At 40.2% G+C, this 24,544-nt stretch overlaps 1 protein-coding gene across 2 annotated transcripts in view; it reads left to right on the forward strand.

Annotated features, from left to right (window-relative positions):
* The first annotated feature begins 448 nt into the window (after positions 1-448).
* Positions 449-24,544, forward strand: part of LNPEP (leucyl and cystinyl aminopeptidase) — a 124,725-nt gene continuing 100,629 nt past the window's right edge. The window contains exon 1 of one of the 2 annotated variants that reach the window (XR_009180639.2): positions 449-1,689. Coding sequence is in view for 1 of the 2 variants with exons in the window: in XM_004455952.5 (XP_004456009.1) it covers positions 1,671-1,689 (19 nt within the window). In the remaining variant the exon portion in view is untranslated. The remainder of the gene's footprint in view (positions 1,690-24,544) is intronic. The other variant, XM_004455952.5, reaches the window with a different exon arrangement.

Consider the following 24,544-nt stretch of genomic DNA (forward strand, 5'->3'; position numbering starts at 1 on the left):
AGGGAACGTGCAAAAGGAATGGCTAACGGTGCTGGAAGAACTTTGAGACTTCCAGAAACGGCATGAAGCCTTCTTTGGTTAAAGCAGAGTGAGGAAGTATAGGAGATAAGGTCCCAGAATTGGAATAAGGGGTTTCCAATTTTTATTCGAAGTGCAACTGGTGTCCTTTGGAGGTTTTGAAGGAGTGATGTAATACAGTATATATTTTTAAATACAATATTGAAAAAGGCCATGCGCTTCGATTTTATTTCTGTGACTCTAACTTCTAATTCCTGTACGGGTTAAGCCACACTCCGGCGGTCCCTGTTTTCCCAGACTGCGCTGGCAGCCGGCTTATTTGCACCCGACGCTCTCCAGCTGACAGCCTCAGAGGACGTGTGACAGTTGGCAGGCGCAGCGAGGCGCAGCCGAGCCAGGGCGCTGCAGGGGCCAGGGCTGCGGGAGGGGAGGAGAGGCGGCGGCGGCCATGCGCACACCGAGCACGGGAGGAAGAAGCAGCGAACCCCAGCGAACCTCCCTGGGGTCAACGCGGCGCCTAGAGGTTCGGTTCCCGAGTATTGCCGGGGTTGCTAAGAGTTGACCTCGGAAACAATGTTGGCTAGAGGCAAAGGCGTGAATCCTTGGGGGAGGAGACTATTAGGGCAACGCAAGGCCTGGCCGCGGGCCCCAGCGCCCGCACCCCGCGAGCCGCAGGTGTTGATTTGAGGCTCCCCTCCCCTCCCCTCCCATGGTCTTTCCGCTGACATCCTGCGGTGCGCGGCCCCGGGCCTGTAAATCCGGCGCCGAGTTTTGTGAACCGCCGGCATCGAGTGGCCTCGCCCAGAGCCGTCAACCCAGAACCCTACCCAGGGCCCACCGGGCCTACGCGCATCTCGGTCCTCACTTGGCTACGGACCGCTTGGGACCCCCCCTCCCCCCCAGCTGCGTAGGGGTGACCCTGCCGAGAAGACCCGAGGCGCCCGCTCCCTTGGGCCTTGGCGAACTGCGCTCCCTGGAGGTCATCTTCCCAGGGAAACCGACGCTTCGCGTTCCGGAGAGCGACCTTCGGCCTCAGGCTCCTGCTCTGCTTTCAAATCTCAGCTCAGAGGCACCTGCTCAGCAGGGCCTGCCCTCTCTACGCCGTTCGAAACAGCATCCACTCACTCGCCATCCCATCTCCCTGATTTAATGTTCTGCAGGGCATGTCCGCCAGTAGCCTTGTGTTTGTTTATTGTCTGTCTCTGGAACGTAGGTTACACGGCGCCGGGACGGTCTTGGCGCCGTACCGGAATCCGGGCCTCTCGCCCCAGGCGCAGACCCAGTAGGCCCTTCCACATTCGCTGAATGACTGATGGCAGTTCCCGGCACTGAAGAGCGCCAGAGCCACAGGCCCTCAGGGAAGGGGCGGGGCTTACCTGGCCGCGCCCCGAGTCCAAGCCCGCCCCTTCCCTCTTTTTCTTCGGAGCCCTGGAGGGGCTGAACCCCAGCGCTTTTCCTTTAAGCCTCTGCTCTCCTCCTGCAGCCACGGCAAAAACCCGGAGCCGCGGAGCTGCGGAGCCGCGCCGCCCCTCGCGGCACCTCCCTGCCAACCCTCAGGGCCGCGCTGGGCATGCTCAGTTGGCAGGGCCGCTTCAGCTCGCGGAGTAGGAATTTCGGGCGCTCTGGCTGCAGCGAGCTGAGGCGGGGGTAAAATGGAGTCCTTTACCAATGGTGAGTGGGAGGCCCGAGGCGCGGGGGCTGGGCTCTCTCGGACTCAGTGGATCGCGAGCAACCGTGACTCGCGGGGTCGGGTTGTAGTCGCCCGCATCACCGGTTTCTTGCAAGAGTTTGGGGGCGGTGGTCGGGGGTTGGGGGCGGCAGCTGGGGGCTCGGGCGGGGGCGGCCAGTGGCTGGGGGGACCGCGCGTGAAGGCCAGCCCCGCGGAGGCCCGGGTGGGGGTGGGCTGGGTGCGGCCGGGACCCAGCGCCCCGCGGCGCAGCCGGGTGGGAGGGCGAACGGCAAAGTTTGGGCTGCGGTGCACAGAGGAGTGGGCGGCTAGAAAGTTGGCTGTGTCTGCCCCGGCTCTCGGGCTGGAAGGGTTAAGCTGTGGCCCTTGCCAAACCCAACTCCTGTGGTGCGCCAGGCGCTCGTCCCCTGTCCTTCAGAGTTGCCGGCGTGACTTTTCCTAATAGGGCGGTGTGGGGGTGGGCCACTTGGCAGGCTCATTAGTGGAAGGAAGGGAAACTTGCGGGAAGCCGCGCTGAGCCCTGCCCGAGAGGGGTGCCTGCCGGCATTGCCGCCCTCCTGGCTGTTGCTGAGGCGCTCCGCAGGACGTGCAGGCTTCTTCCTAATAGTACCAGCTTTCCAGTCGAAGACATTAAATATCAAGATTCCGTCACTGTGATATCACAATGTGGCTAGAGGCGAGTCAAAGCAGGAGGCAGCACGATGCCCTGAAAACTGCCACAGCCCTAGTTAAAACGATGGCTTCTGTTTGGACCAGAAGTGCTGGAGTCACAATGTATGCGTGAAATGCCTTACCGTTTTGCGGTGTTGAGTGTTTGGGTTCCTTTTCAGGATAGAAAGTGGGAAAACTGTCACTGAGAATTCACGCCAAAATCAGGGGACTCGCTCTCCAGTTGACCTGTGCTTTCCTGTGGGTAGTTCGTTATTTCAGGTAGTTAGAGTATAGCATTAATGAAGCCAAAGTCTTATGACAGTTTGGGTGGGTTAGTTGCTACCCAAGAGACGAGACATTGTCTGCTATATCCCAAACCCTAGCCAGACTTCGTTATATGCTGTGCTTCATTCATGGGGTTGATTATGTGAACTACTCATTATAGACTCCCTGTCCCTAATTCAGAGTACTTTATTTTACTGCCATCTTCCTGTCCGTGCTGATTATAATTAGGTTTGAATTTTCTTTCAAGTTCTATTTGTAATTATGCTAAGAGTAGTCTGGTAAAGTTACTCAGAATTAAGGAAGATTTGAACTGAAGGGAACCTTAGAGACCATCTAGTACTTTATTAAGTCCTCGCAAATTCATATTCCAATGCTTATTCTTCCGTAGGCTTATTCTTTGTTCTAGGTAAAATGCTTGCAGCGTCCCTGTTTGTAGAATTTTAAATGCAAAACTACACCTTAATAAAAAAAGGAAAGTCTCTATCATGGCTGTGTCACCATTAGGTCAAGATTAGTGGTAGCTGATTTGGTGAACCTGCTTCTACAGCATTGAAGTACATTCTTAAGTCTTAAAATTTGAGCCTGTTCTCTTCTCATAGAGTATGCCCATAGATGTGAATATTTGCAAAATTGTCACATTTAGGAGAGCAATGGAAAAATCCCATAGTGGAGAGGAAAAAAGCACTAGTGCTTTGGAAACTGCATTTCTAATCCTTACCTGTGCTCCACATATTCACAGTCTATGCTGAAGACAGTTTTCCAGTCACTGTAGTTAGTATATTACAGTGGACCCTTTAACAACGAGAGTAGCGACTACAAAGTCTAAAGTCATTAAGAAATTAGATGCAGGGAATCGGACTTGGCCCAATGAATAGGGTATCCACCTACCACATGGGATGGCCACGGTTCAAACCCCCAGCCTCCTTGACCCATGTGGAGCTGGCCCAAGGGTAGTGCTGATGCTGGCAAGGAGTGCCATGCCACGCAGGGGACACCCCAGCATAGGGGAGCCCCACATACAAGGAGTGCGCCCTGTAAGGAGAGCCACCACCACGAAAGAAAGCCTGCCCAGGAATGGCGCCGCACACAGAGACCTGACAAAACAAGATGGTGCAACAAAAAAAAGAAATGCAGGTTCCTGGTGCCGCTGATAAGGATAGAAGTGGTCACAGAAGAACACAGCGAATGGACACAGAGAGCAGACAACTGGGTGGGAGGGGGGAGGAGAGAAATTTTTTAAAATCTTTAAAAAAAAGAAATTAGATGTTAGCAAATTGAGGTACTTTTCATGTATAAGGTAGACTGGATATTTTGTAACATTTGAAGGGGTAGCTGTAGAATTTTCTAGTGTCTTCAGACATTACATGGTATAGTGGAAAGTAAGTTTATCTTTGTACTTAATCCTTTGAATATAAATGAAATGCGTACAATTCTTCTCCCATAGGCTTGTATATTTTGTGCAGAGTGTTTCATTATCCATAGAATTTATGATTGCAGGATTTATCTATCTTGATATTAATTAATGTTACACAATAATTCAGGACCATATATCTTTGAGTAAAAATCTTGTTTTTACCCTCTGACCTATCCATTTGTAAAAGAGACAAGTTTAGTTTCTGTCTTGTCATTCTTGCCTTCAGTACTTATTTATTCTAGTAGGGCTTTCTGCACTTTGCCTGTTTTCCATCAAAACTTCCTTTTGATATGGTGCATTTTTCTCAGGTCCTGCTTTCTCTTTGCTGATAATGGGTTTATTTGATGAGCATCCTTTGTTAACCTGTTAGGCAACATACCACTACAACCCATTTAAAATGCTTATTCCAAGAAAGGGCTTATAATGAAGGACTTTATTTGGCTCAGGAGATATTTTTGGCTTGGCCTCAGAAGAGACTGATGTTACTGAAAACTGGATATCCTATCTGGCTTTGGGTCTTTGGTGACTTTTTTATGGAGAGATGAGCTGTATCATTACTTTAGATTGGTTTAAAAGTTGTGCCGTGTTAGGCAGGTACAGGTGAAACAATTACAAATAGTGACTTATACATTACAAAAAATTTGATGACAACTATCTTGGCCTTTTTTTTAGAGGTATTATCAAATTACTAAATTAATTATTTGATGTCTGACTTTGTCCTTATGTACATCCAGGGTTGGGGTGTTTCAGAATAACTTATTTTCATGCTAAGGAAGCATGTGCCAAGGCTCACCCTCAGAATCTGACTTATTAGGTCTGAGGTTGGCCGTAGGAATCCATGACTACATACTGAGGATACTAGAAGTATTCACCAGCAGGGAGCTTTAGAGAAGTTTATTAGGTAAGTAATCAGGATTTGGGAAAAAATTGATGGAGAAGAACTTCTTTTCCTATAATTATATATACATTTTCTACCTTTTCCAATGTGTGGTATGGCCTGAAGTAAATCTAGAGGTTATAAAAACATTTTAAAGCCCCAAACTGAAAACATAATTTAAACAGTTATTTTTTCACATAAACGTAACTGCCAGGAATCACTACAACCTGATGCATAATCAAACATGGGGGACTTTCCTGTCTTAAAAATTTGTTTTTGATTTTGGATTGGCATCTAGATGAAAGTATTTCCCAACTTTCAAAATGGGAATTTAGACAACAAATGAGATATTCTGGATTGTCAGGCAGTTTAAAATTGTTATTTCATCTTTTTATCTTATTAATAATAGTTGTCTATAGATATGCATTTAAAATTTTTTTAAAAATCTGTCAAAAATGTAAAAAAAAATTTTTGCTTATATATAGTTTTCTTTCATTCTGTGATAAATTACCAGGGAGCAGGAATAGCTTAGTGGTTGAGCACCTGTCTCCCGTGTACAAGCTCTCAGGTTCAATCCCTGGTACCTACCCCCCCCATATATATATCTATGTCTGTAATGATCGTAATAAATTACTGCATTAAGTGAAAAAAAATTTTTTAAATGGAAGATCGTGGTTTTTCTGAATGATGGCATATATTAAGTTCTTTTTATATCCTTCTGTCTTAAGATTTTTATTTCAGTCAGGAGAAATAGTAACCAAGCATAAGTAGCAATAAAACCTAGCGTTGGCATCATTAACAGTCTCTGGTTGAGGCTGTGGCTAGAAATCAATCCAGTTTCTAGCTAGAATGTAGAGGTGGAAAAGTTCTTTGCTATTATTAACTTCCAAAAAAGAGTGTTTGATCCCTCAAGGTAAAAAATAGCATAGTTTAGAAACTATTATAATCTGTGATTATCATGCATCTGTTGATGATTCTTGAGAACTCATCCTGAGAGATATATAACTGGAAAATTTGGTTATAAGGAAATTATATAGAAAAAAATGAAGGGTGATTTCCTGTGCAGGAATTCAATCAGACACTATTTTTTGAATGCACAGTTACAAGTAGGTTTTCTGTTAGGCACAGTTACAAAAAACCCACAAACCTGTGATCAGATAATGCTAACCTAAGAGAAATTAATTGGAAGACCCTAGTTTTGTTTTCATGCTAATTTAAAAATGTAGAAGAAATAAAAAAGCAGTAAGAGTTGGTCCAGAACAATATTCTAATTATGAAAGAAATGTACAGAATTTTTTAAAAAATCTGTTTATATAACATCTGTCATCAGTAAGTTCTCATTTCTGCTGATTTAGTGTTTTGCCTCTACTAGGAAAAAGCAACATTTTGACCCTCTCCATGAAAACATTAGAAATTTGAGGTATGTAGGAATTTGGCCAAGATTACCCCAGAAGTTGGGATGGAGAAAGAATTAGACTGGGGTTCTTGGCAGCTGAGGTTAGAACAGTAGAGCCATGTTCTTCCAACTAGTTACCTCATGTCTTGAACTGCAGGAGGTTGGAGTTGGAGTTAATACTACTAGGCCTTTCTGTGACATCATTGGAGCAACACAAGGACAGTCTTTTGAATCCCTAGAAATGCAGCTCTTATGAGAATTCACAGGAAACCAGGAATGGGGATGGAGAGATGTTTTGGAGCCCTTGAAAGGAGTACAGTTCCTTTTATTCCTAGTGGCCTTTGTAAAGAAGGCCTTGGCCCTGGTATTTATGGGCAGTAAGTGTGACAGTTAAGAGCCTCTGTGTCCATGGCAAGGAGGTTAGGCCTGTCCTGGGAGAAGATTAATGTACCTGTAGTACTTTGGATCCAAAGATATTTAGGAAAAATTGAAACTTGAAAATAATGATGAAGATGAAAAAAATGTGAAGGTTTAGAGGATAAAGAAGAGAGCTGATAGGTGAGATTTTCAGATTATGCCTTGAACCTTTGCAAGTCTTTGGCTTGGAAATGAACTCATGCCTAGGTTGGGGAGCAAGTTGCTGTTGTATCAGGTTGAAAGATGGGGTTGGAAGGGGAAGGTAAGGTGGGACTAGACAGACAGACAGAAATTGGGAGGATAGAGAGGTTAAATGAGTTAAGACTGGTGTTTGGAGGACCTGGGAGGAGGTAGAAAACATGTACCCGGGGGTTAGCCATACTAACTTCTCTTTTTCATAAGCAGAAAATTCAGACATTTGTAATGTTAGGACAGTTCATTTTTCTGAATGTTTTAGATTTCAAGGGAAAAGAAAATGCAAAGAGGACTATAGAGTCTTCTACCTTTTGGAACCACCTTGGTAGTGGCCACTTGCTGCCCTGTATTGCCTCCTTTTGCTTCAGTATTATATGCATGCTTATAGCTAAGCAATGAACCAATTAAATGTTCTCATTCCAATCTTAGTGTCTAAACAAGGAGGAAACCAGTTCATCCACCAGGAAAGTTTCAAAACACAATGGAGAATTAAATTCCTTTGTAGGAGAGCCTTAGAACTTCCTTTCCTTCAAGTGTGTATTGCTTTATGTAGGTCCTCCTGGGCATTCCTCCCTCGTCTTTCAAGAATGCAGTCACCAAAACAAAACTTGAGACAAAAGTCTGGACCTCTCTAAACTGGGGGGGTCCAGAGTCTTCTCCAGCCCCTGGTACTATTTGGGGAGGCCAAGCCATGGTCTGGGAATTAAAAGGACTTCTTGAAATTTCTCCAGGGAGAGCTTCTTAAGCTGGGGAAACAGGAGTAGGGAGGGGTGCAGAGAGAAAAGTGGTGCTTCTGTGGGTTGAGTGTGCACCTTTCCTCCCTAAATTTGCATAGCAATCCACTATGACCAGTGTCTGTGATCAGACAGCTGCCTCAGGTGTCATTTGGTGACATAGAGGAACTTTCTGGTGGGTGAGGACACTTCAGGCCATAGTATTTCCTATAGCTGAAACTTTTGTTTTAAAAGATTTAAAAGAGTTATTAGAATATGCATCACTGCAATAGCATTTCATCATTTCAAAGTCCTCTAGAGAAAAACTGCATAGAGACTAGTGGGAACAGTTAAAGAGCTAAATGTTTAAAAGACCTTTAAGTTGGTAGTATGATTTGAAGACAGAAGTAGTATAATACTTCTCTACTTTATTCTTGTTGCATAATTGTAAAAGGGGATTAAGTGGTTTAGTAAGGGAAGCTGCTGTGGCCCCTTGGGGCCTGGTGGGAGGAACCAGGTATGTCGCAGATTAATGAGATCAAGTCCCGGAGTTTGGATTGGTTCCTGCCTTATATAATACTTGCTAACTCTAGTTTCTCTGCTCAGGTGGAATGTTAAACGTGTCAGCCCTTGGGGCCACCAACACTCAACTCATTTCAGTATCTAGATTTGGTACTCTGTGGGAATAAGAAAGGCATCGCCCTTTAGAGCAGCCTTCCATCTGCATCAGTGCAGTCTATATTCAGAGGCTTGATAACTTGCTGGTTGCCCGAAGCATACAGAAAACTAATTGAATATGTGAAAGAGGATCTAATCTGAATTGGAGATTAAATAGAGTGTGTTGAGTTAGAAATAAGCACACATTCTCTCAGGTGTGGCCAGTTTTGTTCACAAGTGTTTGTATTGTAGTTGGACACATGGCTCTGTATTGAGATACAGACATGAGCTCATGTAAAGAAGCTTTTCTTGGCAGTTAGTCGAATATCAGTGGCTATTGATAGAAGAAATGTGGTTACAATCCCCGCCTTTTTTAATGGGCTAAGATAAGCAAACAGACCATCAATTGTAAATTGATGTCTAAGCAATTGCTGTAAAGGTTTAAGGCTACCATATACCTTGTGTTTTTGTTATCGTAAGCATGCTATGTTTTATCAGTCTGATGAGTCCGATGGAAAAGTATTTCAGAGAATTACCAGCAAAATCATTCTTTGTTCAAATCTGTCTGAGAGTTAATCTGTTAAATTTATTCACTAAGGTGTTTTCTTAGTCATAAGTTCTGTATATGTTGAAGACTTACATAAAATTTCTTTGTGGATCCCATTTAGTGATATGGATTCTCTATTAAATCACTTACAGATATTCATAATACCATAATGCTGTTTCCTATATAAAGGAATTCTGATAGATTGAGTGTTCATTCAAAACTATATCCTGATAGTTGGTGGAAATAAAAATAAACTTTTTAGCTTTAACTCTTACAAAGATATTTGAAGCTATAAATTTGCTTGAGAGATTAAATTTCAGTTACCTTTTATAGCTGTCTTTCTAAGAGGTGTCCTGAGAATGATCAAGAACTGTGGGGCCTGTTTTTATGAAGAAAAAATTTTAAAATACAAGATAAGATTGTAAATTTGGAGAACATGTTTGTTATAAACATCAGGATACGTAATTTAGCCAAGGGAAAGAAATGAGAAAATTGGAGCCAAAATAATTTCTTCCCCCAAAAGGATGTTGACTAGCATTTAAGTGAATAAAATGACATATCTTTATGTGAATTTTTATTATTGTCATAACGATAAGTATCAGGGAAAAGGAACCAGATGTTGTCAGTGTTCACTCTTTTTTTTTCCATTTTAAAAAAATTTATTTATTTATCCCCCCCCCCATTTGTCTGTTCTCTGTATCTATTTGCTGCGTGTTCTTCTTTGTCCGCTTCTGTTGTTGTCAGTGGCACAGGAATCTGTGTTTCTTTTTGTTGCATCATCTTGTTGTATCAGCTCTCCGTGTGTGTGGCGCCATTCCTGGGCAGGCTGAACTTTCACACTGGGCGGCTCTCCGTTCGGGGCACACTCCTTGCGTGTGGGGCTCCCCTACACGGGGACACCCCTGCGTGGCAAGGCACTCCTTTCACGCATCAGCACTGCACATGGGCCAGCTCCACATGGGTCAAGGAGGCCCGGGGTTTGAAACGTGGACCTCCCATGTGGTAGACGGATGCCCTAACCACTGGGCCAAGTCCACTTCCCAAGTATTCACTCTTGTACTACTTGTGTTCTTCAGTCCACGGACTATGTTACACTTGTCAACGTAATGCTTTTGGTGACTTTTTAGCAGTTTTAAATAGAGTTTTTGCTTTTTGGCATCGATGGGATTTGAGTGCCTCGTTATTCAGTAGGATTTAATTATTAGTAGTAGTACTTTATAAATTATAAATATTATATTTCTCTTATTTCTGTATTAATTTTTATTGCAAGTAAATAGAGAAAAATATGGAAATATATAGAAAAAATATATTGTACAAAAAGTTTTTTAGAGGGTGAATGCTTTGGGCCTAATTCTGTTTTATTGACACCAGAGAATGGAGGGGGTAAAATTGACTTTTTCCTTATTTTTTTTCTTTGTTATTTCCCCATTTGGTCCTTTTAAACTTCCTTTTCACATTATGTTAATAGTTTTTTCTTCATCTCTTATTTTCATTATCAAGACTAAAGACATAATAAATCAAAATTACTTCTTCATAACTCCTTGTTCTAGTCTTGCATTTGGGGGTGGGGAAAGGAGATCAGGGAAGAAGCTTAGGGTGAAATTTTTAATGCAGATTCTTTCATACTGTTTTAAATTTCCTCAATTAACAAGTAATTCTTAAAATTGGTTTTGCTTTTTACTTGTGCTCATTTATCTATTTTTAAAAAATATATTTTATTTATTTTACACCCCTCCCCCCGATTGTTTACGCTTGCTATCTGCTCTTTGTGTCTATTCATTGTGTCCTTTCTGTGTCTGCTTGTCTTCTTTTTAGGAGGCATCGGGAGCCAAATCTGGGAACTCCCATATAGGGTGGAGGAGCCCAATTGCTTGAGCCTCCTCCATTCCCTGCTTTGTTGTGCCTCTCATTATATTTCCTTGTTGGATCACTTCATTGCATCATCTCACTGCATCATCTTGTTGTGTCACCTTTCTGCATCAGCCTGTTGTTTCAACTCACTGTCTTGCTTGTCGTCTTTAGGAAGCGCCGGTGACCGAACCTGGTACCTCCCATGTGGTAGGTGGATACCCAACTGCTGTAGCCACATCCACCTCCCTATTTTTTTAATATAATAATTTTTTAAATGATTCTTCCACAATAAATACAGTAATACCTAAGTGTATTAAAATATACCTTTGCTATATGCTAACTTGTTCCAACCTCTGTTCTTAAAGCTGGGGTACAAATATGAATGCAGCATGTTCTTTCCCATGGAGGAGCTTGTATGCCAGTGGAGTTAATTTTTAAAAAAGATTTATTGACATGAATGCACAAATTAGTACACTCTCTTTGAAAACTCTCAGACTTTGAGAAGCACATTTCCCATCCCACACCTCTTCCCTCAGATATATTTGGTTTTGTATTTTTCTTTTTTCAGTTTGGATAATTATCCATGGGTTTACTTCATTTTGTAAGACTACTGCATAGCGTAACATAATAGTAAATAGCAGTTCACACTGCTGGCATTCAAATCCTGGCTCCTTGCTCCCTAGTTCTCTGATCCTTTAAGGATATTACTAGGACATTTAAATAATTAATTAAAAAAACACTAAAATTTGCACAAAACCTTAAAACATTTTTTAGTATCAGTAGTGGTCTACGATATACAGTGGTTTGGTCATATTCCAGCCATAGTGAGAGTTTGAAAATTGGGAAACAAATGGCATGTTATGTGTTAATTCTCTACTGAAAGCTTGAAGCCAGTCTAGGAGGATTCCTTCCTTTTCAGATTTATTAGCAATTTTCATGACTTTACAACACTTTCAGAGAAGGGTTGCCTAAGAGTTGAGTAACTGTTCATTCTAATATTCAGTTTAATTCTGGTCTAGGTGTGTGTTACTCTGGTTTTTTCAAGCACACACAATATTCAATACCTCATTATTTATATAGGTAGTAGAACTTTTTTGAAACTTAGATCAGGTTTTAAATATATTTTGTCTATTAGGTGGAGTTGAAATGATTAGGAATTTAAAACCAAAAGGGGTAGTGTTAACATGAAGGTATAGAATAAGGGTACTTCATAAACTGGTAACAATCCTGTATTTCATAGGCATCAGGAATGTAAACATGTCTATAGTACAATGTGTTTTTAAAATTCATACCTGTTTTGCTGTGTTTCCTCATGGGAACCATAAGCATTTGTATTTCTGCTACTGACTTAATGTTATTATTATTTTTGCTAAATGAATGTAACTTGGCAGCAATTTTTGGCACTGAGATTTAGGAAGTATGGCAATTTACCTCCCTAAATCCATTCTGCAGAGTCTCTGGATCTGTTTTTTCCTTGGTGGTGGTGGTGGTTGTGGTTGTCATCTTCTAAACAAAGATAATATTTTGAACTTCTGAAGCATACAAGCTAATGATTTTGATCAAACAAAGTTGAAGGATATAAGGCATAATCTTTTATTTAGTGGACAGTGTGGACTATGTGGGAATAGAGCAGAGGCAATCCTCCCTTTGGACCACAACTGTTCCTGAAAAACTTCAGGTTAAAGAAGGCTGTATTTTCCCATGGGAATAAGTTATTAGAGTCTATATTCCTACCCAAGGATGCTCAAAGAAGCATAAATGATATGAAAGTAGAGATACCACATGTTTAGGTCTCTATTTTCAAAGCGCTCAAAACCACATTTCAAGTTCTGTATAAAGATTGTACATGTTTATATATATGATTACAAACAACAGCTAAAAATACAGTTCTTTTGTATTTGCTCCTATAGCTGGCATCAAATATAGTATCTCACACATATCAGATGTTCAGTAAATATTACTCTAAACAACTCTGAAACAAACATTTAAATAAGTTTTGTTTTATTTGTACTTTTTAAATTTAGAGGGTTTTCTTTTTTTAAAGGAAAGTTGAATTCAATGCCCTTTTCCTTTTTCTGTTAATTTCTCTTTAATATCTAGAGTAATTCCAAATCATATTCTTGGAGTACTCATACCAGTGTTCATTTAGCTTTCCTTCCCACTGAAATACATTTATTAAATACTTGCTGTATTTCAGGCCTTGTGCTTTGTGCAGGGAAGAGAGAGTGATAAATACGACATGGTCTCAGTGTTTGGGGAGAAGGTGATGGCTGGGAGGGTGCCACCTACTTTGAAGCATTTTCAAAGTCAAAATTTAAAAATGACCCAACATTTTCCTTCTTCCCACTTGCATCTTCTTACCTTAGTTTGTAACTGGAAAGCTGCTGTGCATTTAAGACCACAGTGGTGTGGTTAAATCAATTTCTCTTCCTGCAGTGTTCCAGGGCCTTTTGGCTGACCTGCAGTTGGGGCACTTTGCTCTTCATTAGAGAGTCACAAAAACATTCCCAAGCCAGTGAGATTCAGCTTTTATAAAGGAATTTCCATACATCACACTGAGTTGGTAAAAGGCATGAATTGGTCATGTACAAGCTTTGCTGTTGCCTTATGAAAGAATGAAAAAGGTGAAGTTATGTTGTGGCTGTCAATTAGGAAAAGTCATGAAAGGCAGGGACCTTTTTTAGTTGATATAAAAGAATAACTATTGGTATGAATTAGTTGTAGTAAGAGATCAGGTATGAAAACATGAATTTTAGACCTGACACTAATCAGAAAGAAAAAGAACGTGTATGTTTCTAACATCAGTGTTAGAGGATGAAAGTCAAATAATATTTGAAAACAATTCCTCAGGGGTCACATAACAGATAAATTAGGGCAATGTGAAGATATGATTCAAAACTCTTTTCCCCCTTAAAAAATCTTCAGGCATGTCTCACCCTGGAGCATGCCCACACTCATGTCTTGGGTATATATTATCTCTTTTCTTGTTTCTCACTCTGCTCACTTGCCTACCCTATGCCATGTCCTTAAATTCCTTTATGTGATGTAGCCGAGAACCTAGAAACCCAGAGCATTGGTTCTGCTAACGTATTTGGTGAGCCTAGGAGACAGAGAGGCAAGTAACATTCCCTGACATCTGACAAAGACTGGAACTCGTAAATCAAATTTGGGGTTCGCATGTTATAAATTGGATAACGGTGGAAGAATCAACGCCTTCCAGAACAAGGTATTAGTCACGTGGGGATTTCATCCAGTCCAGCCATAGTGCTGGACCCACCTTCCCTCAACCTCAATAGAACGGCCAGAGAATTTCACACCCTGTCAGGCAGGGACTGCTGCCTCTAACCATCAGGAAGCAGCTACAGAAGAATCACCATCACCCTTCAGCTCCCCCTTAAGAATAAAGGTGTAAACTCTTGGGGGACTGGGGGAGAGTTAAGGCAGGTTAGCCTAGGGAATGAGATAAAGCAGCTGGTCAGAAGAAAGCTGGCCACTACCCCCTGGTCAGAACATAGCCATGTGACCCCACCCAGAAACCCCTAAAAGAAGGCCATTGCTTGAGTACACAGCTGTAACCAAACAGCTGAAAAGCCTGCCAAGACACTGGTCACAGGGTCCTATTTGAAAGTCCTGGGCTCAAAAGAAGCCCCAGATAACTCAAAACAGAAAAGCCTCCCCATTGGTTCCCAGAAAGCTGACAGGTGAAGGTAGAAAGGCAACCAGTTTTATTCTACACTTACTGTTTATGTATGTTCATGTATGAATGATATACTTGAACAAAATTTTATTTAGAAAATAAAAAAAAAAACAACCAGTCAGGATAGAGGACAGCAAATAGCTGGGGCCCTTCTTTAATATGGAGAAGGGGGAGGAGGGAGGGCCTTAAAAAGACTTGCCCTGGGGCCCCACACGTGGGTCTCACCCTGCAGCATGCCCCTAATCCATGTCTGAGTGTCTTGTTTCCCAATAAACTACTTGCTTGCGTACCTGAAAAAATTTTTTTTCACCTTACTCTATTTATGGAGGGACTATATGGCAGTGGAATATAGGTGGTCTTCACATTAGACAACTTGTTCCTGGAAACCACAGGGCAATAAAGAAGATTGCCTAAAGGAACAAGATATTGGTGTCTATGTTCCTGCCCTTGGATGCTCAAAGAAGCACAGTTAAATTAATGTTTTGTTCTTCTGGACCTAGGAAGTCAAGATGATACAAAACCCTTTGTTCCATGCCTGCCTTGCCTCTTCTTTTTATACTGGACATATTTACTCTATGTAGCAGTTTGATATGGTTATGAATTCCAAAAATAGATACTGGATTATGTTTGTAATCTGGTCTATTACTGGGTGTGACTGAGTTATGATTAGGGCTTTGATTGGGCCACATCATTAGGGCATCGAGTACCGACCCCTTGGTGGGTGGAGACTCACAGATAAAAGGCATGGCAGAGGACAGAGTAGGAGATTTTTGATGCTGGAGGTTTTTGAAGTTGGAGCCTTAAGCTGGAGTCAGGAGAAGAACACAGAGGAATAGAGAAGACAGCTCCTTAGACATGGCAGAAACCCTAGGGAGAGAGATAGAGCCGTTTGCCTGATAGTCTACAGCTGACCTTGTGGAGAGAGGCAAAGCCTAGAGAGCCTCACAGTCTACAGCTGACCTTGTAGAGAAAGCAGAGGACCTGAACCCAGAGAGATCATGATCCTGGAAGGGAGGAACCCAGGAAGCCTGGACCCTTGTAGACATAGGCAGCTATGTAGCTGCAACACGTGAAAATAGATGTTGGTGAGGGAAGTAACCTATGCTTTATGGCCTGGTATCTGTAAGCCCCAAATAAATACCCTTTATAAAAGCCAACAAGCTTCTGGTATTTTGCATCAGCACCCCTCTGGCTGACTAATAAACTGTATGTGCCGTTTCAAATAGCATGTTGAGACTTCCTGTTCAAATCAAGGTTTTTGAAGATTTGGAGTTTTTTCTTTTGAAGGTAGGATTATGATTCTCAAACATTTTGGTCTCAGGATTCCTTTTACACTCTTAAAAGTTATTGTCGGGAGTTGATGTGGCTCAAGCAGTTGAGTACCTGCTTTCCACAGGGGAGGTCCCAAATTCGTTCCCCGGTGCCTCCCAAAACCAACCAACCAAACAAATAGAAAAAACAAGCAAACTAGCAAAGGAACCAACTTGGAGCCAGTGTGGCTCAGCTTCCCACAGTTTCAATCTTCAGCCCTGGTATATATTAAAAAAAAAAGTTATTGTGGTCCCCGAAGAGCTTTTTATGTGGGTTGTATCTATAGATACTATGTTAGAAGTTAACAATAGGAATTTTAAAAAAGATTAATTTATTTTAAAATAGTTGTAAAACCCCTTTACATGTTAACATTTCTAAATGAAAAATAACTTTTCCAAAACAAAAAAATTAGTGAGAGGCATTATTTTACAGTTTTTGCAAATCTCTTTAATGTCTTGCTTAATAGAAGACAACTGGATTTTCAGGTCTGCTTTTGCATCCAGTCTTTTGTAACAGTACATGTCATGTAGCTTATGAAGAACTCTGCTGTACAGTCATGAGAGCATGGGAGTGAAAATGGCAAAGTATATCTTATGATGAAAATAGTTTTGATCAGACCTTGAACACCCCCTGAGAAAGTATCAGGTATTCTCAGAGGTACCTGTACCACATCTTGGAGAAGTGTTACTCTAAGCATTAAACCTACCTTTTACAGACACTAGAGAGGAATACCTTAGAATAAAACCTTAAGAGTCCTCAGCAGGTAGAAAGCAGAGCTGTTGGAATTAGGCAGTCAGTTTCTTAAGATAGATTTAGGTCATAGGAAAGGGAAGTGCTCAGACTAAGCATATCTGATAAGCCACACATAAGATGTCTTGGTCACTTGAGGATTCTGCAGTCATTTATTTCAATCCTGGATGATTCTAAAGTAGGGAGAACACAGACTTTTAAAAAAAACTTTAATTACCTTTTAAAATAATCAATTTCTATCTGTTTACTGTTTGTACTTGAAGAGTTTTCATAAGTTGTCCTACTTTCCTAATACCCCTCTTCTCTATAACATATACAACATAGACATACGTTGTTATTTTTAATTTCTTAGCCTGTTACTGATAGCTTAGTATTTTCTTCATTTTAATAAAGACCTACTTGGTTAATTATTTTTATTATTTTTTACTTGTCCTGATCTGTGGACCCCTTTGTATCATCCAGGAGTCTTGGATGATGCAAAATCCTTTGACCCATACCTGCCCTGCCATAGAATGATCTAGACCTTTAAAGAGAACTAGAATGAATCCTCTTTATTCTGGGTCTTTGGGCCCATGAATATCTAGGATTGATCTAATTTCTCCAGGCTTTGCCCCTGAGTCTAACTAGGTCAGCTGGGACCAGCCCATGGGATTTGACTATGCCGGAAACAGATAGTTAATCTATAATTAGCTTGCTATAATATAATTTCCATTTGGCTAGCAATGGGAAAAAGAGAGTATTTGCAGTAAACTACACATATAGATGCTCTCATATTCCCCATTAGCATTTTTTTGGCTTGAAGTGCTAGTGAGGCATAAACATAAAGAGGCAGGCTTCATCGCAGAATGGTTGGAAACCTTTTCTCAGAACAGATTTAATAAAGGACTTTGAATAGCACCTAAGGCTTGCTTAAATCTGAACTACTCTTTTCTTTGAACTAACCACTGCTACTTCCAACTTTCTTCCTTCTATATGTCTCACACAGAGAGATTTAAGAGTCCATTTAGGGTCCAGTTTATCCAATAGAATAAAATGGAGTGGAGAAGGTTGTTAAGTCCCTGCAAGTTGACTTCACTTACCTGAAATGTAATATGTGGCCAAATATTATGCTGCATATATTGAAATGTGTGGTTCTCTCCTTCCAGGGTTTTCATTATCTCTTTGCTGTTGGTCTGAAAGTTTTCTTGTATTTTGGCATCTACAATATTAATTTCTAAGAAGCAGACCAGATATGTGTCTTAGTTTGTGTGAATTATTTTATGCTTTGACTCTACTCTAAATGTCTTGGCAGAGGTTAATATAAATATACTTATGTGGTGTATTATCATATGTGAGCCCTGATTCTGACCCTGTAGCAATTTCTACCCAGTATAAGTCAAATGTGTTTTTTTGTTTTTGTTTTTGTTCTTTTGTTTGTTTTTGAGGTACCTGGGGCCTAGAATTGAACCCAAAACCTTGTATGTAGGAAGCTGGCACTCAACCACTGAGCCACATTGGCTTCCCTAAGTTGGTTTTAATTAATTAATTAATTTATTTATTCATTTCCATCCCCCTCGTTTTATTTCTTTATGCCCATCCTCTTCGTTTTTTGTACTCGCTGTCTGCTTTCTGCATCCATTTGCTGTGTATGTTTTTCTCTATTGCTTGTCTTCTCTATTGCTTGTCTTCTCTTTAGGTGACACCGGGAACCAATCCTGGGACCTTCTGGAGTGGGAGGGAGGTGCCCAATATCTTGGACCATCCTACCTCCCTGGTCTGCTGCATCTCTTATTGTCTCTCCTCTGTGTCTCTTTTTCTTGCATCATCTTGCTGTGCCAGCTTTTCGCACAAGCCAGCATTCTGTGTGGGCAAGCTTTCTGCTTGGGCCAGCTCACCATAAGGGCCAGCTTGCCTTCACCAGGGGGACCTGGGAATTGAACACCTGACTTCCTATATGGTAGACGGGAGCCCAATTACGTGAGCCACATTCATATCCCCAGGTTGATTTTTTTCATTTTTTTTTTTTTTTTTTTTCAGGAGGCATCAGGAACTGAATCTGGGACCTCCCATGTGGCTCAACCACTTGAGCCACATCTACTCCCAGTATATGTTAATTTACATTTACTTTTATCCTTGAGGTTAAGGAATGCTCATCAGATCATTTTTATTTTTTTATTTTTTAAAGATTTATTTATTTATTTCTCCCTCCCTTCCTTCCCCGCCCCTGTTGTTTGTTCTTTGTGTCTATTTTGCTGCATCTTCTTCTTTTGTCCACTTCTGTTGTTGTCAGCAGCACAGGAATCTGTGTTTCTTTTTGTTGCATCATCTTGTTTTGTCATCTTGTTTTGTCAGCTCTCTGTGGGGGCGGCGCCATTCTTAGGCATGGCTGCACTTTCTTTCGCACTGGGCGGCTCTCCTTACAGGACGCATTCCTTGCGTGTGGGGCTCCCCTACGCGGGGACACCCCTGCGTGGCACGGCACTCCTTGTGCATATCAGCACTGCGCATGGGCCAGCTCTACACGGGTCAAGGAGGCCCAGGGTTTGAACCGTGGACCTCCCATGTGGTAGACAGATGCCCTAACCACTGGGCCAAGTCCACTTCCCGAGAGTTTAAGTTTTGATGCTGGAGTCCTGAGAAGTAAATACACAGAGAAGCAGATATATGAGGAAAGAGGGAAGGCTCCATCAGACATAGCAGAGGCCCTGGGAAGAGAATGAGCCTGATAGTCCAAAGCTTACCTTGTGAGGAGAGTAGAGCAACTGAACTGAGCCCAGAAAGAAATGAGCCCCAGGGAGAGAGATAAGCCTTATGCTAACCTATGGCTAAGAAAGGAAAGAGGTGGGACCATGGAGCCTTAGGAGAAAGAGGAAGGCTGAACCCTTGCAGAGATTGGCAGCCATCTTGCTCCAACACATGGCAACAGACTTTGATGAGGGAAGTGACCTGTGTTTTATGGCCTTGTGACTATAAGCTTCTACCCCCCAAAAATACTCTATAAATGCAAGCAGATTTCTGGTACTTTGCATCAGCACCCCTTTACCTGACCAATACAGGACTGTTCTAAATAAAGTGGCTGTGAACATTCTAGTACAAGTTTTTGTGTGGACTTTTGTTTCTCTTTGGTAAATTCCTAAGAGTTGTTTGATTGGGTCATATTGTAGGTGTATGTTTTAACTTTTTAAGATGCTGCAAAAACTGTTTTCCAAAGTGGTTGTACCATTCACATTTTCATCAGTGTATAAGAGTGCCTATTCTCCACTTTCTTAGCAATATTTGGTATGGTCAGTCTTTTTAATTTTACTAATTTTTAATTCCCTTAATTTTCCTTCTTTTGAAGATGCTTTTATTTTGCCTTCATTCCTTAATATTTTTACTGGATGTAGAATTTAGGGTTGATGGTTCTTTTCTTTAAGTACTTTTAAGATGTTGTTCCATTGTCTTCTGGCCTCCATAGTCTTCTGTTAAGAAATCCATCATGTTTGAATTGTTCCCCCATATATAATGTGTTTTTATTATTAAATATTATTATTTTAGTTGATTATGAGTTTTTCTTTGCTTTTGGGTTTGATTATTTGTGTCTTGACTTGATTTTCTTTGGTTTATCTTTCATGTCATTGAGCTTTTTAAATCTGTAAATTTGTCTTTCACCATATTTGGGGAGTTTTTGGCCACTACTTCTTCAGAGAATTTTTCTGTCCCAATGTCTTTTTCCTGTCATTTTGGGACCAGTTATTAAATGTTACTTCTTTTAATATTGCCCTACATGTTCTTCAGGCACTGTTTGGTTTTTTGTTTGTTTGTTTGTTTTTGCTTTTTAAACCTTTTTTCTTCTCTGTTCTTCAAATAGAATAATTTCTGTTCATATTTAAGTTCATTGATTTTTTTTCTTTGTCTTCTCCGATCTGGTCTTGAGACTATTCAGGTAATTTTTTTAAAGTTTCAAGGTATTTCATTTTTTGGTTCTAAATTTTTTTTTTAGTAATTTCTATTTTTCTGCTGGTAATTTTGCTTTTTCATTTATTTCAAATGTGCTCTCCTTTACCTAATGGAGCATAGGTGTAGCAAGAACTTTAAAGTATTTGATAACTCCACCCTCTGTTTGCCTGGAGGAGAGAGGAGAGATAAAGCAGGGCACCATTATGCCCTGTCATGTGCTTGATCTCCCACAGCTGAGCTCCAGAGAGAAGGAGCTTTAGACATCACCTCCATGTGTTTGCTCACCCATAGCTGCAACCTGGTGAGACAGCATCTCTTGATGGTGCCTTAATTTGGACATTTTCACAGCCTTGGAACTGCTTCTACTCTAATAAATCCCCATTTTAAAAGCCAATCCATTTCTGGTATGTTGCATTGGCAGCCTGTGACAAACTGAAACACTATATGTAGAAGTAATGTGGGAACAAAGAATATGTTCCAAAATAGTTAGATGTTTGATTTTATTTTTCTGAAATTATAATTAACTCAGTCAGTATATCTACTTTAATGTTTTGTTGCAGTGTTCTGTGGGCAGAACGAGAAAAAGGTGGGGGTGGGATGGTTTTAATATGGCTCATCATGCACCATACTTTGGTCCTGGGTCAGTTCACCCTCATTGTGTATAATCATATTTACCTAATTTAATAATTTGCTGAAATCTTCTTAATTTTCACTTTTTATAAAGTTTATAGCCTTTTGCATTAGATGGTATTTTTGTTTCTTGGGATGCTCAAGTAAATACCATACAAAGAGTTGGTTAGACAGTGGAAATTTATTAGCTCATGGTTTTGAAGCTAAGAGAAAGTCCAAATCAAAGTATCATCAAGACAATGCTTTCTTTCTGAAGACTGGGATTCTGGGGGTGACTGCCAGCAATCCCTGGTCCTTGTAATATGGCAGTGTGTCTGGCCTCTTCTGGCCTCTAATTTTCCATTTCAGCTTCTTTCTTCTGTGTTTCTCTTTTTCTATCTGAATTTCATTCGACTTATAAAGGACTTCAGTAATAGGATTAAGACCTACCCTGATTAAATTTGGGCCATACCTTGGCAAAGTAATTTCATCAAAAGTCCTACTTATAATGAGTTCACATTCACAGAAATGGATTAAGTTTAAGAACATGCTTTTTTTCTGGGTACATAGAGCTCAAAAACCACAGATGGGGATGATTTGAACAACTTATGGATATTTCTGTGACAGTTTAGGGGAAATACTTGTTTTAATTGGTTTTAGTTTAGTTTGATGTTTTTAATTTTTTTTAGCTAAAGCCGTATCTGTGCAGCTTTTTTCTTTATCTGATCAAGTTGAGAATTTGGGAATTTTCTGAACCTGGATCTAAAGTTTTTGATCATGAGACTCTCTTGTGTATTTCAAGTTAAAAGTTTTGTGCATGGCTCTGATATCAATTATAATAATAATATTATTATACCAATACTTTTTTTCATCTAACCTATTGCTTTTTACATTTATCTTAATTCACAGATTTCCTAAATGACTTTATAAAAACATACCTTTTTAAGTATAAGAAATGTTTACTATCTAATATGTGAATCATAATCAAAATTAACCTTCAGTAGAGCTTCAAAATCCCCTGAAAAAGAGCTGGAGTAAAAAGCTGCAGTGAAACTTAGTTCAATGAATGTATCTAAACTAAATGAATATATCTAAACTAAAACTTAAAAAAATAAATTCCATGCAATATGATTTGCTGTATACTTTAAGTTGTTAAGTGAAACATATTTTTGGGCAAATTGACCTTATTTTTGGTTGTGGAGGTCAAGGTGTCATTCCATATATAGTACCTTTATTAGCTAGGATACCAAGTTCTATGTCCCACTAACTCTACAGTGGAGTCATTGATTTTTTCCTGTGATGGTCATATATTCAGAATAGTCTTTGTAAAAAATGTGTATAAATATTTGCATAAAAAAACTAATGTTAAAAATTGAATACATCAGCACTTAGCCAGAAAACTCTTGTTTTAGAAATGATAGATTTTTCTTATTCTAAGTACTAGATTTTACTGTTCTGCATGTCACCTAGTAGTGTAGAGCAAAAAAAAGTGACACCAGATAGATTGCTTGAAAAAATCAGCTATAATAAAACTTGAGAAATTTCTTTTAAAATGTCTTTTTCTTTTTCAGCAATCATGTCTGGGCTTTGTTATGACTGAGATCATGATGGAACCATATTGCTCAGTCCTGAGCCTGTCTGTTCTCTACAGTGGTTTTTGTTTTTCTGGCTTGGTCTTAAAGTTTTAAGAAATCATTTTATTATAAAATGTAATAACTTATTTTTAAAAAACTTACAGCTCTCTTTGTTCTCTTTAAAGGAACAAGGATACCTAGGGTAGAGTAATAACGTGGCATTTAGTAGACTTGCTGCTTAAGTTGACAATTACTTGGACAATGTGTTAGGATGTCTTGTTATTTGCAGAGAAAGGACTTAAAGAAAAAATTTTTTTTAATCTACCACTTTGCACAAGAACAAATGACTTTGAGGTTGCTTAACCATTTCCTGTAAGTCTGGGAAAGTGGTTGTTTTCAAAATCATCAAGCTGAATTTGGATAGATCTAAACTTAGCTGAAAAGTTCTGTGGGTTAAAATCGCTCATGGTTTCACTTCCATCTTCCTGTAGAGAAGGTTAAAATTTTAAATTAAAACAAAAAAGTTCTTTGGTTTCAGTCATTTCTACAAACCAGCTGAATAATTTTTGACAAAAGTTAATTGTTTTACCTGTAAAAGTTAATTGGATTAGAGGGTCTCTAAAAATGTTTCCAGTTTTATAAAACAAAAGTTTAATATAGTGCATATAGTTCAACATAAAAGAGCATTTTTTTTATACCCACTAAGTACAAGCTGAGAAAGTTGTGGAAGCCAGTGTCAGGCACATTATGGTGGATGTGTTAATAATCTCTTGGATGGGTGGGCCAGTTCCTAAATTTCTCTTATCAGCAATTTTGCTCTGAACTAGAGGCAAGTCTGTGACTGCCCCAGCCCAGTTCTGGAGGCTGCAAAGACATGAAACATTTCCCTGGCACTAGGGACCTGGTTTGACCCTCATGGTCTATTTTAAATCACAAAAACAGTGACATGGTGTTGAAGGGTTTAGCTATTGCAATTGGAAAAATTTGGATTTAAACTTGACTCTGCCACGTCCTAGCTTTGTGAACTTGAGTAAGTTCCTTAACCTCTCTCACTTTTTCATCGGTAAAATATTGTCAGTGTTAAATGAGATGATGTGTAAAATGCTGATTAATAATACAGAGAGTTAATGATTATTCAGCACTTACTATGCGCTAAGCCCTGTTCTAAATGCCACACTTACATCATTTAATTCTCACAACATCTCAATGAGATTGTACCTGAGGGCTAAGAATTAACAAATAATTATGATTGCTAAATCCTTATATAGACGCCTTTATATTATAAAATAGCAAAAAATTGATACCTGACATTGCTTATTCTAGAGTTAACCTCACCAGTGTGTATGTTTGGTATTGTGATGGTAATTCTAGATTGAGCTCATCCTTGTGTATGCATACTCCTGGAATGGTAACCACTCCACCCTCCTCTGTTTAGTATTCATATGGAAAACCTTGTGACTGACATTTACTCTGTATTTTCCTATCTCAGAACTTTGATCTCTGAAAATGATTGTAACTTTGTAACTCCAGCTGGTTTGGAGTCCACCCCCAGCATGGTCAAACTATTAATGTTTATTAATGAAGGAACCTGTGTCCAGCTCCAGCCCAATTATTCATTAGCACCCTGATGTTATAAAACACTAGACTTTCTACAGATCAGAGGCAATTTTGGGACCAGTAGGCCACTGTGCCACTGATTGCACAACCAATAAAACTTTTACTCTCTCTGAAACTCTGGTGTCTCAGGAATTGACTTTAAAGATGCATTGGGGGAAAATAACCTGCTTTCGCTCAGTATCAAAATGGGTACTGTTACTACCCACATTTTACAAATAAGTAAACTGAGGCTTGAAAAGATGAAATAACTTGCTCAAAGTCCTACAGTTAGAAGGTGACAGAGCACTCTGATTGCAGAGACCATTCTTAACTACTTTGCTGTCTGCCTTCCTGCTGCTCAGCCCAGTGCTGGCATGTGAT

The sequence above is a fragment of the Dasypus novemcinctus genome, chromosome 2, assembly GCF_030445035.2.
Source record: "Dasypus novemcinctus isolate mDasNov1 chromosome 2, mDasNov1.1.hap2, whole genome shotgun sequence".
NCBI lineage: Eukaryota > Metazoa > Chordata > Mammalia > Cingulata > Dasypodidae > Dasypus > Dasypus novemcinctus.